The following is a 19,077-nucleotide window of genomic DNA, read 5'->3' on the forward strand; positions in this document are numbered from 1 at the left end:
CCGCAAGCACAACTAGGTGAGTACACACGCGCGCTGTTGTTGTTGTTGTTAAAGATTTAGCTACTCAGGACGAAGTGTCCATGTAGCACGGGCTATGGTGAGCCCGTAAAACACGCGCGCGCAATGGTGGGGGTAGGGAGTAGTGTGGCCAGATTAGCTTGTGGTGCGTTAGTAATGGTGAGGATGGTGAACAATACTGATAGTGAGGATGGTGAACAATACTGATAGTGAGGATGGTGAACAATATTGATAGTGAGGATGGTGAACAATACTGAGTGAGGATGGTGAACAATATTGATAGTGAGAATGGTGAACAATATTGAGTGAGGATGGTGAACAATACTGATAGTAAGGATGGTGAACAATACTGATAGTGAGGATGGTGAACAATATTGATAGTGAGGATGGTGAACAATATTGATAGTGAGGATGGTGAACAATACTGATAGTGAGGATGGTGAACAATACTGATAGTGAGGATGGTGACCAATACTGATAGTGAGGATGGTGAGTCAAACACTACAGGTTACCAGGCCGTCAACAGCCTAAGACAAGATAATTATCAGTAAGCTTAAGCCTCAGTATCATCACCATATCTAACTACTAATCAGCGCCTCTAAATTGGAAGATAACAAAGCTGTGGTGATATGTGTTGGTGTCTACTTCACCATGTTCTTAAATGTTATATGTATAGAACGTCCAGAATATTATTTCTAAGCTTACAATCCATTTCCTATACTTCGTCAATTATTAGAATCAGTTATACAACTCTTTGTTGTTCCCTCGACTTTCCGCAAATCATGTTAGGCACTAATTGGGACTTAATTTTAGGCCCCTTCTTGACGGACTCATTGATATCCCTGTCTGAAAGAGGGGCTTATTGGTACACCTGCCCGAAAGAGGGGGCATATTGGTACCCATTCTTGAAAGGGGGGTCTATTGGTACCCCTTCTTGAAAGGGGGTCTATTGGTACCCCTTCTTGAAAGGGGACCTATTGGTACCCCTTCTAGAAAGGGGGCCTATTGGTACCTCTGCCTGAAAGCAGGCCTATTGGTACCACCCCTGCCTAATTGCGAGGATGGGGCCTTTCGCACCCTTGCGTTAAAGGGAGGGCCATTGGTACCCTGTCAGAAGAGAGAGAGGCATTGTCACCCCCTTGAATGAAGGGGAATTGGCACCCCTGCCTGACCTGTAACAAAGCCCGTTGCAACGAGGTCAGGCGTTTTAAGAAATGGGTATATACGTGTGTATAAATATTCATACCCTATACTGTGTACAAACATTGATATATACCGTGTTTACTATATAGTGCCCAGGACGCTAAATTTAAATTGGCACCAGAGGTGCAAGTGTGTGTGTCCTTGTTTTGCTTTTTGGCGTTGGGCTTAACGCCTCTCAACGTATGGAAGGTTATTAACGCTACAACAACAGCTTATTGACCAACTACCTAAAACAATTTAGTCCTGTTATCTTGAGATGATTTCGGGGCTTTAGTGTCCCCGCGGCCCGGTCCTCGACCAGGCCTCCACCCCCAGGAAGCAGCCCGTGACAGCTGACTAACTCCCAGGTACCTATTTACTGCTAGGTAACAGGGGCATTCAGGGTGAAAGAAACTTTGCCCATTTGTTTCTGCCTCGTGCAGGTCCTACCTTGAGGCTACCTTGAGGTGCTTCCGGGGCTTAGTGTCCCCGCGGCCCGGTCGTCGACCAGGCCTCCTGGTTGCTGGACTGATCAACCAGGCTGTTAGACGCGGCTGCTCGCAGCCTGACGTATGAGTCACAGCCTGGTTGATCAGGTATCCTTTGGAGGTGCTTATCCAGTTCTCTCTTGAACACTGTGAGGGGTTTGCCAGTTATGCCCCTTATGTGTAGTGGAAGCGTGTTGAACAGTCTCGGGCCTCTGATGTTGATAGAGTTCTCTCTCAGAGTACCTGTTGCACCTCTGCTTTTCAACGGGGGTATTCTGCACATCCTGCCATGTCTTCTGGTCTCATGTGGTGTTATTTCTGTGTGCAGGTTTGGGACCAGCCCCTCAATTATTTTCCACGTGTAAATTATTATGTATCTCTCCCGCCTGCGTTCAAGGGAGTACAGATTTAGGCTCTTTAGTCGGTCCCAGTAATTTAGATGTTTTACTGAGTGGATTCTAGCAGTAAAGGATCTCTGCACGCTCTCTAGGTCAGCAATTTCTCCAGCTTTGAAAGGGGCTGTCATTGTGCAGCAGTACTCCACTCTAGATAGCACAAGCGTTTTGAAAAGTATCATCATCGGTATAGCATCTCTAGTGTGAAAAGTTCTTGTTATCCAACCTGTCATTTTTCTTGCAGTTGTGACGGCTACTTTATTGTGTTCTTTAAAGGTAAGGTCTTCCGACATGAGTACACCCAGGTCCTTTACATTGCCTTTTCGTTCTATGTTATGATTTGCCTGCGTTTTGTACGTGGTTTCTGTTTTTATATTTTCAATTTTTCCGTAGCGCATGAGCTGAAACTTATCCTCGTTGAATACCATATTATTTTCTGTAGCCCATAGAAAGACCTGATCTACATCTGATTGGAGGTTTGCCGTGTCCTCTATGTTGCCAACTCTCATGAAAATCCTAGTGTCATCTGCAAAGGATGATACAGTGCTATAGGTTGTGTTCTGGTCTATGTCCGATATGAGGATGAGAAAAAGTACTGGAGCAAGCACAGTACCCTGGGGGACTGAGCTCTTCACGGTTGATGGGCTGGATTTTATTTTGTTGACTATTACACATTGGGTTCTGTCAGTCAGGAAATTGTAGATCCATCTGCCTATTTTCCCGGTAATTCCTTTTGAACGCATTTTATGTGCAATAACACCATGGTCACATTTATCAAAAGCTTTTGCGAAATCTGTGTAAATTACATCAGCGTTTTGTTTGTCTTCCATAGCATCTAATGCCATATCATAGTGGTCCAGCAACTGCGACAGGCAAGAGCGCCCTGTTCTGAAACCATGTTGTCCGGGGTTATGGAGATGCTGTGATTCCTGAACATAGTCCAAAACTAAAGTAAACTCTCAGGTCTATATACACACACCGAAAAGCGATTTACATCTCTCAGTATATATATATCTTGCCATACTGTTTTTTTTTTTATTTGGTAAGTTAATTAAGTTTTGGTCAAAACAGGAGTGGTGCCTGTAGTCAATGCTAAAAGGGTATTATCTGGTGATATTAATAAAATTATAATATGGATTATTTTGTGCATTTCTCTGGTTGTGTTAACTCATTCTATATATACTATTCTTATATACAAAGTAGATACGTATTATTTGTTGCAAATTTCTGTAATTAATTTTGGAGGAAAATAATATTCGAGTTCAGAAGGGAGGGAAGGGAACTATCAGGAAAAAGTGCCATGCCATTTCGATTATATAGCACTTGGTGGAAGGGGTCAGGATAAGGATTTGGGATGCGTCTGGGGGGGGTGAAATGGTGCCCAACCACTTGGATGGTCGGGTACTGAACGCCCACCTGCCTGAAGCGAGACCGTCGCCCTACCGTCCACCCCAAGTGGTTGGTCTATTCGAGGTTGGAAGTCATTCAGACATTCGGCAGAAGCTAAAGTACAAATGATTGAATATATTTCTGATAGTAAATATTTTTATATTTACAATAAACTAATAAATTAATTCAAAATAATTAATCTAACTTCTTGCATGTATATTACTACTTTTCTTTAGATCAAATTATGTCTTCAAAACACCTTGTGGTTATTCAATTCATATTGAATCGACTCGTATCAAGGTGTATAAGTCGGCCGACACTCATCCGGCTTTTAGTCTGAACACTTCAGGACCTGGCGTCGTGCGGACCATTACAGTCCAACGGGGCCGGGTGTAATGGACCAGGTAATGTTGTAACGGGACCAGGAATAACGTGGCTAAGTGTAACGGGCCAGGTGGTCCCATATATATATTCCTTCTGACTGATAAATAGACTCACCAACGCATTTTGATGCAAAAGCTAACGGAGTACAGTACCTCCTTTTGGTTGATTTTGGAGGCAAGACTCATCCAATCAAACGGTATTGATAATTGTGCGTAATGCGCGATTACATTAGGAATGAATCATGCATGAAGAGGCATTTATAGCTTTTCATTGTAATCTCATGAAACGTGGGAAACGGATAACTATGAACAATTACATTTCTCTCGATAACAGACTAAATATCGGGAGATTGATATACAAATTAATTTAAATTAATTTAGTTAACCTTTACCAAAACGTCTGCGCACCGTCACAAAGAGAACAATTATATTTGCATAAAACTTGGGTCATTTATGACTCAATTGGGCAACAATTTGGACCAAAACATGAATAGTTACATTCTAGTAGGCTTACGCATGCCACAATAATCACGTAACAGTTGTTCAGTTATACAAAAACAAACTCTGCTGGACGCAGCAGGTCAGTACTCACGTTGATGAAGATGGCGTGGTCCGGGTGGAAGAGGTGGTTCCACTTCTCCAGGAATGCTTCACACTGTGCCACTGTAGGCGAAGACGCCTCCAATTCCTCTGCCTCTTCGGCCACTACTTCAGTGATCCTATCCGGATAGTCGTCCGAGGTAGGAAACCCACAGGATAAGCATTTCCAGGTCGAAGATGGCGAGATGGGGTCCTGTGGGACTATCCAGGGACCCGGCTCGTCATCGCCCTCTGCACCGCCTTCCTTACTGGACGCCGGCCCGTCTGCACCAGCGTTCTGGAACTGTGAGATACGACTCATGACTCCCCCGCGCTTCCCTCCCCTGACGGCTCCTCGCCCTGCTGGCTGCTTGCCCTGCGGCGAGCTCTTCTTCTGGCTCTCCTCCTCGGCTCTCTTCTTAACACAGTCCGCACACTTCAGGGCGGACACGTAGGTCTTCAGTTCCGTGGGATCTACACAGCGCTTGCAACTACAAATGAAATATTTTGAGGAGCGTAGATGTTCCTGTCTGGTGGATGTGGTTGTGAGGGGGTCAGTGTAGCAGGAGGTGAGGTGGTCCCCGCGTTTGATGGGAATGGCGGCTCTAACTACGAGATTGAGATCAGCGTCAAACGTGCGGTGAGTATTGGTAACGCAGTCGTGTTCCAACATGGACGCCTTCTCGTATACTCCCAAGATACTCGAATCTGGAAGACGGATTTCAAAGGCGTTAGTATCAATGACGCCCAGTACCTTCTCTATTGTTTCTGTGTCGTATTCTTCGAGTTTCAATCTGTCGTGTATGATGTCTACGACCGTCTGCTGGGTGATGGCAGCCACCTCAGTGCCGACGCGCATTTCACTGTTGCTCTCAAGTGCCATCATCTTGTTCCACACGCTCGGGTCAGTGTCTCTGAGAGCCAAGATCCTGACGGGTGTGATACACTCGTACATACTGTTGATGTCGCCGTAGACTGATACTTTGACGGGGATGCCAGAGTCCCTAACAGCTTTACACTCTGCCTCGTGGTCGTCGGTGCCCTCACACTGGGAGCCACAAATGGGGAAGCCACACCCCCGACACTGGTGATCCCCGTTGCTGAGGGGACGGTAACACCCGAGGCAGACTGGCTCCGTGAGCATCTTGGGTCCCAGCAAGAGTGGCTTGTCTTCTAAGAGCAGTTCTCCAGGTGCGATGTCTCTGGTGGCCACCATGAAGCGACCCAACTCTGACGAGCAGCCAATGCGCCATGGGCGACACTTTGGCCGGTGCTTGACCCAACCGGTTATCTGGTGGTCTCGCGCACAGAACCCCAGCTGCCAGCACCCTCCGCACACGATCGTCGCTGGTTTCTGACACTCTGCACAGTTTATAGATTTGGGTTGTTCACTATTTGGTGAGAGGCCGTTGGTTAAGGCTAAACCTGAGGCCTGTAGAGCGATCTGCAACGGCACTGCGGCCGGCACGTCAGAGTGGCTCTCTCCTGGCATCTGTTGACGGACACAAGGCTCTTTGTAAGTATCTATCAAAAGAAAGATTCGTTAACAGAAAATACGTATACAAGTATCACAATATCTGCATGCAGTAATCTGTGTTCACCAATCAAAAAGATGAACACTCACGTCATGAATCACAGCAGAGGGAGGCGGCACAGAGCACCGTCACATGGTAAGTGCAGAAAAGAATTATTCAACATTCATCGCTTATAAATCCGGAACTGACACGAAGAAGCTATTAAAATACTCCATCCTGATGATTTTGTTATATTTCTGATTCCTAGACTATGATAACGGCACAGTATATACACTGACCTTACTCAAACACAGTAACTCGTTCTACAGTCACAGTAGACTCCCATACATTTTAATAATAATAATAATAATAATAATAATAATAATAACAATAATAATAATAATAATAATAATAATAATAATAATAATAGCAATAATAATAAATAATAATAATAATAGCAATAATAATAATAATAATAATAATAAAAATAATAATAATAATAATAATAATAATAAAAATAATAATAATAGTAATAATAATAATAGTAATAATAATAATAGTAATAATAATAATAATAATAATAGCAATAATAATAATAGCAATAATAATAATAGCAATAATAATAATAATAATAAAAAGGGCTCAGAGAGTGTATTGAAAAAATTGAGTTGTTGCTTTCTTCTGAGGCAGCCATACAAATGAGTGGTATCGTGAAGAATTGTGAAAGTTTTGATTTCTCGTTAGACCTTCCTTTCTTATACCAACGAACTCAAATTAATCTCGTGGCCTCGGTAACTCAACCCCGTCGACGCAATATCAAAGAGTGGAGTTGGTTCGGTACTGAATTTGTGTTGCTGTTGTAAATTTTACGCACTGGGACCTGCCGTCCGCCCTCCTCGCCGGCTCAACCTCAACTGTGGAGAAGTGCCGGCGGAAACTGACAGAACCATCATACCGGACAAAGAAATATCGACATATTAATAAAAGCTATTCCTCAGATCCGTAGATATCATTTTAATGGCTACAATTTTCCTAGTTCTTATAGTCGTGTTTGCTTGTATACCTCTTAAATCAGTGTTGATTCACAATTCCCACTAGGCTTTTATTTTTAATTTTTTTGCGTCTCTTTTGCCGGGGGGGGGGGGGCCAGTTTATCATCGCTATATAATTTTACATTGTCCTTTCTGACTAACAGTTTACACAAAAGCCCACTCTCATTAATTGTCCCTTACTCCTGAAATCACCGTCACTGGTTGACCTAGCAGTGCGTTAAAGGAACCTTTTTTTTTTCATGGACGTCCACACTTACTAACCACTGAATTTTCCCAGTACTTTGTTGGCTTAAGGGGGCATATCATTCTAAATCGTTATAAATTAAAAGTTGTTCAATTTGCTTATAAATTTTTTTATGAAATGGTTATAGAAAGGGCTGCAACTGGTCCAAGTTTCACCATCACACCCTAAACAGAAAAGGAGAAAAAAAATACACAACGTACTATGCAACGAATGTTCAACATTCTCAAATAATCTCACGGAACACATGTGTCAACTAAAATGTCTACTATGTGCTGTAGAAGCACAAACTCTTGTAATAATTGTAATATGTATGTGCAATATATTTTTATTTAAATTTTTTTTTTTTTTTTTTTTTTTTTTGCTTTTTTTTTTGGCCAATATTTTTTTCTCGTTTGTTATCAAGGGATTTGCATGAAATTTGCACACCTTGCTCAATGGATGCCTATCTGCAAGGGTGCCAATTATGAACGAAATCTGTCGAAGTCAAGCTCAGCTACAGGTGGCCGAACTTGGATCTTTATTTTACTCTGGAAAGTAATTTACACCTTCAAATTACTTCACAGCTTTTATTTATTAATCAATTTACATGCAAATTACACCTTATATGTAGCGTTTGTACTTCTACAGAATCTAGTAGACATTTTAGTCCAAAGTTTATTTGTTGATTTTATAAAAATTTATAAATATCATATATTGCATATTTTTTTAGAAGGGTAACTTTGAAAATTTATATTATTGCACTAAATACTTTTTTGATAAAACTGATCACTAGAATCCTTTATTATGTGCTTAATTTAATATCTGAGTGTTATAGAAATGATTTTAGTTGACACATGTGTTCCCTGAAACTACTTAAAAATTCGTTGCATAATTCGTTGTTTATTTTTTTTCTCCTTTTCTGTTTAGGGTGTGATGATGAAACTTGAACCAGCTGCAGCCCTTTCTATAACCATTTTATAAAAAAATTTATAAGCAAATTGAACCACTTTTAATTTTACATTGATATGCCCCCTTAACAATTATGTCTTGTCACATCATTCGTTGCTTCTTGTAACTATAACAACTATGTTTGTTTTATCATGAAGATTCTTGGACACCAAACCGTCATACCATGATCCCAGCGGCACATAACCATGGATATGGTGGCGACCACACCATATCACCGGAAAAGAACTTTTGGTCCTAAAACTTGATCTGTTGTCTATTTTCGCCCTTAACGACCTCTGAACCCCCCTTCCCCTCCCACCTTCCCTTCAGAACGTCCTCTCTCATGCCCATGACAATGGGTTTAACCAGACCACTGTTATTCCAACCAATGACTTGACGCGAATGTCAACCTCCCGTTACATGTGTTTAATTATGTCTTTTCTCTCTTATTATATGCATATCTAGCCACTGAGTGAAGAGCAACGATCAGTTGACGCCATTAACACCCCGTCTGGCCACCAAGCATCAAGTCTTACTCGACAACCCAACATTCAAGCCTAGCCAACTGATGCACGCGCCACTGTGACGCGGCCCCCCAACATTCACAGGTCATTGGGTGGATACATGTAAACTGTATGTATCATAAAGGAGTTAGCAGTTAATACACAGTAAATTGGTGTGATAAGTGTGTCAGGATGTTATGCAATGCTATGTCAGTTTGGTAATAAAATATAGGTGTATGAGTTGGCATGATGTTACTCTATATACTTAAGACTTTAATATGTTATTATTTGCCCCGTAAATGAAATCTACGATGGAGAAATCTACAAACCCCGCTACTATGGCTATATATATTATATTATTTAAATATGTCACCAGCAACAACTGGTGATTAGCGATACATGCAAAGAGTATAAAAGAGAGAGGCAGGCGTCCTCAGTCCGCTCGCCCCACACTACTGGCAAGCTTGCCAATATTTAAGGAGATAATGTCAGACATGCACCAGGACCAGTCAACACCTACCATATACTTCTGTAGTCTAAGTTTACCAGTTTACAGATCCTAGGTATTTATAAACATTTAGTACACCTCTTACATATCTGACTTTCTCCTTCTGTTTAAGTATACTATATATGTTATGAAATATATCTAACTTCCTTCAGTTTTGTCAGTATACTATACTGCGCATCAGGCTGGGTGATGCGCACTAGCTGGGCGCATGAGCAGGTTGTTGGTGAATGTACAGTACATTATTAACAATATAGAGGATGATGGCAAAAGCCATTAGGAACATAAGAACAAAGTGTACTTCAGAAGGCCTATTGGCCAATACGAGGCAACTCTTGTTTTATTCCCACCGAATCGCCTAATTCATATAGTCTAACCTACGCTTGAAACACTCCAGCAATCCCAGACCTTACCTGATATTTAGTTTTATAAATCAATAACGCTGTTTCCAAACCAGTATTTACCCAAGTTTTTTTTTTATAAATCTAAACCTATTCAATTGATTTCCACTCAAATAAATTATTATGGGTGCAACAGTGACGTCACATAATTCCCGTTGTTGGAGACAGGAAGTCTGTACATAGGCTTATCGAGGTGTTCACTAGGCCAACTACTGACGTGTCACAGGATGCAAGCCACAACAGTTATCTGCCCCAGTGGATACCTACTGCTAGGTGAACAGAGGCATCGGGTAAAAGGTAACGTATCTAACCGTTTCTGTTCTTCCTGGCTGTAAGCCGAGGAAGTAGACCACTGTGCTAAAGGCGCCAGCATCATTTGACATTGCCTTGATTGCAAGAATTAACCAACAAACGTGAATAATTATGTTTTTATCAGCAGTTAAATCTGGATTTTTACAATGACATCAACACATTTCTTGATCGTACAAGAGAACCATAAGAAACTCTCCATGACAGTTGGCTAAATAACTGCTTTAAGAGTATCGAAACAAATACGTGTATATTAAGAATATCCAACCAAGCAAAGTGTATGGTGATGAAGCCAACACTACTGGGGCAGTGTATCTGGGTCGGTTGGGTGTGTGGGGGGGGTGTGGGGGGGGTGTGGTGGTGGGTGTGGTGGGGGGTGTGGTGGGGGGTGTGGTGGGGGGTGTGGTGGGGGGTGTGGTGGGGGGTGTGGTGGGGGGTGTGGTGGGGGGTGTGGTGGGGGGTGTGGTGGGGGGTGTGGTGGGGGGTGTGGTGGGGGTGTGGTGGGGGTGTGGTGGGGGGTGTGGTGGGGGGTGTGGTGGGGGGTGTGGGGGGGTGGGGGGGTGTGGAGGGGTGAGTATGAAGCCTGGGGCGTGTGGGTATTGGGATAAACATTGCTGGTACACACAACTTTGGTAAAAAATTTCAGTAAACTCTCAACATTACAAGATACAGTTGTCTTGTGAACTTAAAACGTTCACAAACAACTCCGATGCATAAATGTTCCTTACCATTATCAATGTCAAACTAGATTGGGTAGCAGGCTACAAATGTCTCGGTATATCTTAACAAGAGCAGGAACTTTCTGTAGCAAAGGTGATACATGATGGAGAGATGCCAGTTATGTCCGGACACAAGACAGATGGTAAACAACACACACAGGACTTGTGTCCGGACACAAGACAAATGGTAAACACAACACACTCGGGACTTGTGTCCGGACACAAGACAGACGGTAAACACAACACACTCGGGACTTGTGTCCGGACACAAGACACACGGTAAACACAACACACTCGGGACTTGTGTCCAGACACAAGACAGACGGTAAACACAACACACTCGGGACTTGTGTCCAGACACAAGACAGACGGTAAACACAACACACTCGGGACTTGTGTCCGGACACAAGACAAATGGTAAACAACACACTCGGGACTTGTGTCCGGACACAAGACAGACGGTAAACACAACAGACTCGGGACTTGTGTCCGGACACAAGACACACGGTAAACACAACACACTCGGGACTTGTGTCCGGACACAAGACAAATGGTAAACACAACACACTCGGGACTTGTGTCCGGACACAAGACAGACGGTAAACACAACACACTCAGGACATCACTCTCGGGAACACTGCTCTTCACTGATCACTCTTAAAAAGAAAACACCAAACCCTTGAAAATTAATCAAATCAAACCAGAAGAGAGATGCTATAATACAAAGTGAGAAGAGGTGACGTGGGAGAAGGTGAGGTGCAAGCGGACAAAGAAATAATACCAAGCTAAAGAAAGAAAGGAACACTAAAATAATTAATTAGAGAAGGGAAAAGTAAATGCAAAAAAAGAGAACACTAAATGAGACACAAAGAGGCAGGGACAGAAGAGCCCCTCACACCTCGCATTGTTTCTACCACTATAAGAGTTCCATTACGAAACAGCCTAGTTATAATCTAATGCTCTGTTCCTGTTTCAATTAGACACCCAACCCACAAATCTGAAAACTTTATAACCATTTGAAACATTCGAGCCGCCACCAATCAACTAATATGAAGCCTAAAACAAGACGAAATCAAGGGGTTTCAGTGGAAATATAGCCTAATATAACTTATTCCCATCAGCTAGTTAGTACGGAGAAGTTACCGGGTGAATACCTCTGCAACACCTCCGCCATCTGACTGATACATGTACATGTCGCCCACCTTCAGTTGGAACACCATCAGTGAAAGAAGGACAGATAACACAGACTGCGACAACACTATTCATATCCTTGCGAGATTAGGATCAACATTACACAACACACCAAATGCAAATATTCATGATAATCAAATTGGTAACCAGAGTGCTTATAACCAACATTTACGTAGCTTTCATTTACTCCAATAGTTAATTAAGGCATGTAAGGGATCTCCTACAAAAGCAACTGTATCACTGACAGATGAACACAAATTTGTTTCAGAAATATTGTGTAACTCTTTTTGTAACAATTCCCATTACGCAAGTGGATAACAAATAGATAATTACATGAATTACATTTTAAAGTTGTGGAAATATTAATTGTTCTACAAAAGAGGACTATCATAACACTCAACTGCTACCGAGCTCGTTCACTCTTACCGAGCTCGTTCACTGTTGCTACCGAGCTCGTTCACTGTTACCGAGCTCGTTCACTGTTGCTAACGAACTCGTTCAGTGCTGCTACCGAGCTCGTTCACTGCTGCAACCGAGCTCGTTCACTGCTGCTAACGAGCTCGTTCACTGCTGCTAACGAGCTCGTTCACTGTTGCTACCGAGCTCGTTCACTGCTGCTAACGAGATCGTTCGCTGCCGCTAACGAGATCGTTCACTGCCGCTACCGAGCTCGTTCACTGCCGCTAACGAGCTCGTTCACTGCTGCTAACGAGCTCGTTCACTGCCGCTACCGAGCTCGTTCACTGTTGCTAACGAGCTCGTTCACTGCTGCTAACGAGCTCGTTCACTGCCGCTACCGAGCTCGTTCACTGTTGCTAACGAGCTCGTTCACTGCTGCTACCGAGCTCGTTCACTGTTGCTACCGAGCTCGTTCACTGTTGCTAACGCGCTCGTTCACTGTTGCTAACGAGCTCGTTCACTGTTGCTACCGAGCTCGTTCACTGCTGCTAACGAGCTCGTTCACTGTTGCTAACGAGCTCGTTCACTGTTGCTACCGAGCTCGTTCACTGTTGCTAACGAGCTCGTTCACTGCCGCTACCGAGCTCGTTCACTGTTGCTAACGAGCTCGTTCACTGTTGCTAACGAGCTCGTTCACTGTTGCTACCGAGCTCGTTCACTGCTGCTAACGAGCTCGTTCACTGCCGCTACCGAGCTCGTTCAAACTTTTTCAGGCGCTAGACCCTAACCGCCGAGACGGGAAGAGGAGTGTGTATGTCTGGGTATACAGTGTAGGGGTAAACTGTGACGTATCAGTTTAGATGTCTGGTATATGTATACAAATAGTTTACCTTATGTGGCCTTTAGGTGTATCTTGGACTTTAGTCATGTTTCTCTCATTATGGAGTAAACCTGAAAGTTTCAATGGTCACAATTTAAGGAGACGGTGAGTAGAAACTTGTTATTGATATACACATAGAGAGGTATACTCAGCTTCTCGGTGTATACATATTGAGTTTACTTTAAACCTGGACTATATTCAGGACTAAAGTATACTTGCTGATTGGTCAGGAGGAACTTGTGGTTACCTTAATGGCCCTAATGAAGAACAAGAACTTGCTGGACACACATACACGAGGACAGTAAGAACAAGAACTTGCTGAACACACATACACGAGGACAGGAAGAACAAGAACTTGCTGAACACACATACACGAGGACAGTAAGAACAAAAACTTGCTGAACACACACACGAGGACAGTAAGAACAAGAACTTGCTGAACACACATACACGAGGACAGTAAGAACAAGAACTTGCTGAACACACACACACGAGGACAGTAAGAACAAGAACTTGCTGAAGACACATACACGAGGACAGGAAGAACAAGAACTTGCTGAACACACATACACGAGGACAGGGAGAACAAGAACTTGCTGAACACACATACACGAGGACAGTAAGAACAAAAACTTGCTGAACACACACACGAGGACAGTAAGAACAAGAACTTGCTGAACACACACACACGAGGACAGTAAGAACAAGAACTTGCTGAAGACACATACACGAGGACAGGAAGAACAAGAACTTGCTGAACACACATACACGAGGACAGGGAGAACAAGAACTTGCTGAACACACATACACGAGGACAGTAAGAACAAAAACTTGCTGAACACACACACGAGGACAGTAAGAACAAGAACTTGCTGAACACACATACACGAGGACAGTAAGAACAAGAACTTGCTGAACACACACACACGAGGACAGTAAGAACAAGAACTTGCTGAACACACATACACGAGGACAGTAAGAACAAGAACTTGTTGAACACACATACACGAGGACAGTAAGAACAAGAACTTGTTGAACACACACACACGAGGACAGTAAGAACAAGAACTTGCTGAACACACATACACGAGGACAGTAAGAACAAGAACTTGTTGAACACACACACACGAGGACAGTAAGAACAAGAACTTGTTGAACACACACACACGAGGACAGTAAGAACAAGAACTTGCTGAACACACATACACGAGGACAGTAAGAACAAGAACTTGTTGAACACACACACACGAGGACAGTAAGAACAAGAACTTGTTGAACACACATACACGAGGACAGTAAGAACAAGAACTTGTTGAACACACATACACGAGGACAGGGAGAACAAGAACTTGCTGAACACACACAAAACTCACCAAGGGTTGTAAAAAATTCATGTTTATCAACAACTGTTTTACTGCCAAATTATTCTCACCAGTTAGGGAAGACGAGCCAATTAGCTGGAGCAATACATGCAGTAGTTATGGTCACGTTGTTTGTGTAACGATCCTGAACACGTGGTAGTTAGTCACCACTGACGGCCGCTTTAGGCTGGGGCACCACCCGGAAGTATGGGCACCGGAAGAAGGCACCTTTTTTTCTCCGTGTCATGTATTAGACAGTGTTTACCTTCCGTCTACAAGGAAACATTACGTTTCGTCTTGGAAAACCTACACCTGAATGATTTTTTTCAGTCAAATCGAAAGTTTTATTGATTCTCCTCTGCCTTAGGCTAGCCATTGAGCCTAAATTTATTGTCTTAAGCCAGCCTTTGGGGTCTGAATTTCCTCAGTTTTGGATCAGCCTTTACGCCTAAATTTCCTCAGCCTCAGGCCAGGATTTGGACCTAAATTTCCTCAGTCTTTTGCAAGCCTTTGGGCCTAAATCTCAACATTTCTAAAATTTGTTATTCATCTAACTCAAAATAATAAATAAACAAATCCCAACACTTTAATTATTTGTTAAATTACCGGTCCCAGCTCCAGGTGATTCCTAGCTGAAGTACAGCCGAATATGACTCATAGCTAGGCTAGGACTCATGGTGCTCTCTAGAGCTCTTAGTGATTTTCAGCTAGGGTTGAAGGTTTAGGTGACCCCAAGCAACCTAACTGGGTTGCTGGGTCTAGCAACCCAATCTCCACTCTGGGTCTTACTAACCAGCACCTACTCTGGATCTAACTAACCAGCCTCCACTCTGGGTCTAACTAACCAGCCTCCACTCTGGGAACGGACTAATTCTAGCCAAGAAAGTATCAGTTTCATCGAGCATCTGGAGGCTCTGAAGTGATCGGCATAAACTCCATCAGAGGAAGACATTAGCATCTGCAAACCTCTGTTATTGCGTCACCAGAAAGTCACTCGCGTCCGTGCGATAACCTCACACGACGGTGAGTGTACAACACATCTGCAAGCCGACTATATTTCTGGTATCTGAAAGAAGCGAATGAATCTGTGGATCCATGCAAATGATCTTACCTTGCGGAAACACTTGTTATAGGGGAAAAGTGTTAATTTAATTCTTGAACACTTCCTTCGGTGTGCGCTGAAACACTTTCGCAACACTGGCACCGTTAACGGCGTGGGTGTTGGCACTGACGGAGGAGGTGGAGAGATGTGTTGTGGTGCAGGAGGCACCTGGCCGCACACTGTCGGCACCCGGCGCCAGGCTCACCCCGTCACAACCCCCACCTTGGCACCCTCTCCCTTACACCCGTGCACCACGGGAGGCACGGAGGCGTGCAGGGACCCGCCAGGCACGTGTGGTCTTCGTGTTGTTGTTGTTGTCTTAGATTTAGCTACTCGGAACGAACTGTCCATGTAGCACGGGCTATGGTGAGCCCGTAATTAAGTTCGGTTTTCGTGATAACTTTGTTACTGTGATATTTTGGTCAAGGTTTTCAATGGAGGTGGAGGTTTCCTCCTTTTCTCCCCCATGTTGAAGACTGGGACACACTAGTGAACACTGTGCAACTATATCCGCCACCAAGATAATGTTATTAAGACAAGACTAAAACCAGTGCGCTAAAACAGAAGAGGAAAAGAAACGGGGGGGGGGGGGGGGTGGTCTTCAGATATACCTGTCTTAAAGTTTAGTTAGTCCACCTCTCCATCATCTCTTGCTGAGTCGTACTTGCACTGTTTAAGCTAAGGGTCGGTAGCTCATTTTAAAGCCTGATACTGGCATGTGATTTGATCAGATGTTTTGGTCTGTGTCGGGAGGTGTTAGTATTTCTGGGGATATAAATAAGGTTTTCCTGTATTAGCACGAAATAGAACACGAAACAATGGGCATAAATAGGATAAGTTTAGATTTAGGAAAGACCTGGGTAAATACTGGTTTGGAAACAGGGTTGTGGATTTGTGGAAGATGGGTGTGGGGGTCGACTACCACCCACATGATGAGTGTAGGGGTCCACTACCACCCACATGATGAGTGTGGGGGTCCACTACCACCCACATGATGGGTGTGGGGGTTCACTACCGCCCACAGGATGGGTGTGGGGGTCCACTACCACCCACATAATGAGTGTGGGGGTCCACTACCACCCACATGATGGGTGTGGGGATCCACTACCGCCCACATAATGAGTGTGGGGGTTCACTACCACCCACATAATGAGTGTGGGGGTCCACTACCACCCACATGATGGGTGTGGGGGTCCACTACCACCCACATGATGGGTGTGGGGGTCCACTACCACCCACATAATGAGTGTGGGGGTCCACTACTGCCCACATGATGGGTGTGGGGGTCCACTACCACCCACATGATGAGTGTGGGGGTCCACTACCACCCACATGATGGGTGTGGGGGTCCACTACCGCCCACATAATGAGTGTGGGGGTCCACTACCACCCACATGATGAGTGTGGGGTTCACTACCACCCACATGATGGGTGTGGGGGTCCACTACCGCCCACATAATGAGTGTGGGGGTCCACTACCACCCACATGATGGGTGTGGGGGTCCACTACCGCCCACATAATGAGTGTGGGGGTCCACTACCACCCACATGATGAGTGTGGGGTCCACTACCACCCTCAAACTGGGTATAGAGTGCATGATAAATGAACTAAACAGAAACGTGTGTCACTGAAGACTGCTTATTTGTTTCTGTTGTTGAGATATGACTGAATGTTGGTTAGAGAGAGAGCGCTTGCATCCTGCAATGTCGAAGTTTAAGTAGGTTATCGTGATTTATTGCATTCATTGAATTAATCTTTTGTTTCAAATGATGTTACACAATGTAAAATAAATATATTTTTTCTGGGTTAAGAACGATATAAGAGCAAATACTGACACTCAAACGCCACAAAGCACGAGTATAAGGAGTTATATGTTGTGTATAACTAAGGACTATATGTACGGACAACACAAAACATCCACTAGACAGTGTGACATTGTAATCGCCAAAATTAGGCTGGGATATCTATACTAATGGCAGATGGCTGCCGGTAGTGAATCCCCAACGGTGACTGTCCTCCTAAGGTTTTCCAACGTCAAGAAACGTACTAAAGTGCCCTCTCCTAACCTACCAGACGACCCAAAATAGAAATACGAGAGCATGTCAATTACGCGAGCCGCTTACATTTTCTAGTACGACGATTTTTTGCCTGAAGTATGTCAAAATGTGACGTTATGTTAGGAGGACGGGTTAGTGCGATCATCCCGACTGTGAACAACAGTTGGGACACTCGCCCCAACACTATATTTTCGCGTGTCCTGTTATCAGTGACCTCAGGCTAATGGCAGGAGATACTCTGAGCTCTGTAACTATTCCATACTCACAAATATTGGGAGATAGGCGTCATGGGCTCTACCCAGAGTTTGTTAGTACAAGATAGTAGACTATATTCGCATGTCATGTTCTCTCCTGATTCCATGTATGACTAAACCATCCTGTGAGACTGAGATATTAGATGAACTTACGGTGTTATAATTAGGCGGGAAGGAACCTCACGTCTCGTCCACGTGGCGTTTATTTACAAAAGACAATGACGTCACGCCGAGTATCGGATACATGACTCAATATTTACAATACTTATAAAACAAAAGAGCATCTGCTCGTAACATTATGCACCTCACCTAAATAATCTAATCCTACAAAATACCTTAATGCTAACACACAGCTAGCTCTTGAGCTATACTCTATTTTTTCATATAGAATAGGGTAGCAGCACATTGTTGTGAGTACCTAGGCTTATTAATAAAAAAAACTGACCTCACTAGAAACAATACAATTTGGATTTGGTCCTGTGTAAGAAGAGCCATTAACTCACAACATATAAATAGCAACAAACTAGTCATCAGATTACATATAAATAACATACAATATCACCTGCAAGATCTGTGCAATAAATAATAATCATTTCAGTTCCATATTTTCGAAATACATTTTACGAGCAGTTAAGACACGAGTTCCAACTTTCCTTAATGGTATCCTGGCCCTTTGACGTCAACACCAGCCAGATTGGGGACCAGAATTTGACGATATATCCTTCAATATTTTAAGAATATATAGAATTGATTAATGTTGTAAGAAAGCTCAGAAAACTAATGTCCTGCAGTAGACAAATTAAATCAAGTAATTACGACCATTAATGAATGACAAACAAAAGAAAATATCAAATCTGATAAAAGAGAGGTACTTCTACAGTAACAAAATAAAAGAGCTCTATCTAATTGACCAGAGTGATAAATTAATAAAGAAAGGTCAAACAAGAATTAAGAAAATCTAAAATAGATTACGAAGCATGTATAGCCATAGGTGCTATATTAAGTCCTAAAGGATTTGTTAATTATATAAAAGAAAGACAATTTTTAATATTATTTTCTACCACAGATTTACAATGGTAACCAGTATAAATACATTTCCTTCTGTGTTCTGTGGACAAGGTTAGAGTTCTGTTAGACATAATGTAGTTCTTTATTGAGCACTCAACCACAGGAAGTGATTGTAGTACCTTTACAATGCTATAACCAACAAACGCACATTCTCGT

The 19,077-nt window shown here is 43.1% G+C and overlaps 1 protein-coding gene across 3 annotated transcripts in view; it reads right to left on the reverse strand.

Moving 5' to 3' along the window:
* Positions 1–18,027, reverse strand: part of LOC123766916 (uncharacterized) — a 49,472-nt gene extending 31,445 nt beyond the window's left edge. Inside the window, exons 1-2 of one of the 3 annotated variants that reach the window (XM_069307441.1) lie at positions 15,551–15,741; positions 4,448–5,926 (exon numbers count right to left, since the gene is read on the reverse strand). In XM_069307441.1, coding sequence (XP_069163542.1) covers positions 4,448–5,926 — 1,479 coding nt within the window. In that variant the 5' untranslated portion in view covers positions 15,551–15,741. Of the gene's footprint in view, positions 1–4,447; positions 5,927–15,550; positions 15,742–18,006 lie in introns of those variants that run through there. The other 2 variants (XM_069307440.1, XM_045756404.2) reach the window with 2 other exon arrangements.
* Between the last annotated feature and the right edge of the window lie 1,050 nt (positions 18,028–19,077).

This window comes from Procambarus clarkii, chromosome 60 (assembly GCF_040958095.1).
Source record: "Procambarus clarkii isolate CNS0578487 chromosome 60, FALCON_Pclarkii_2.0, whole genome shotgun sequence".
Lineage (NCBI taxonomy): Eukaryota > Metazoa > Arthropoda > Malacostraca > Decapoda > Cambaridae > Procambarus > Procambarus clarkii.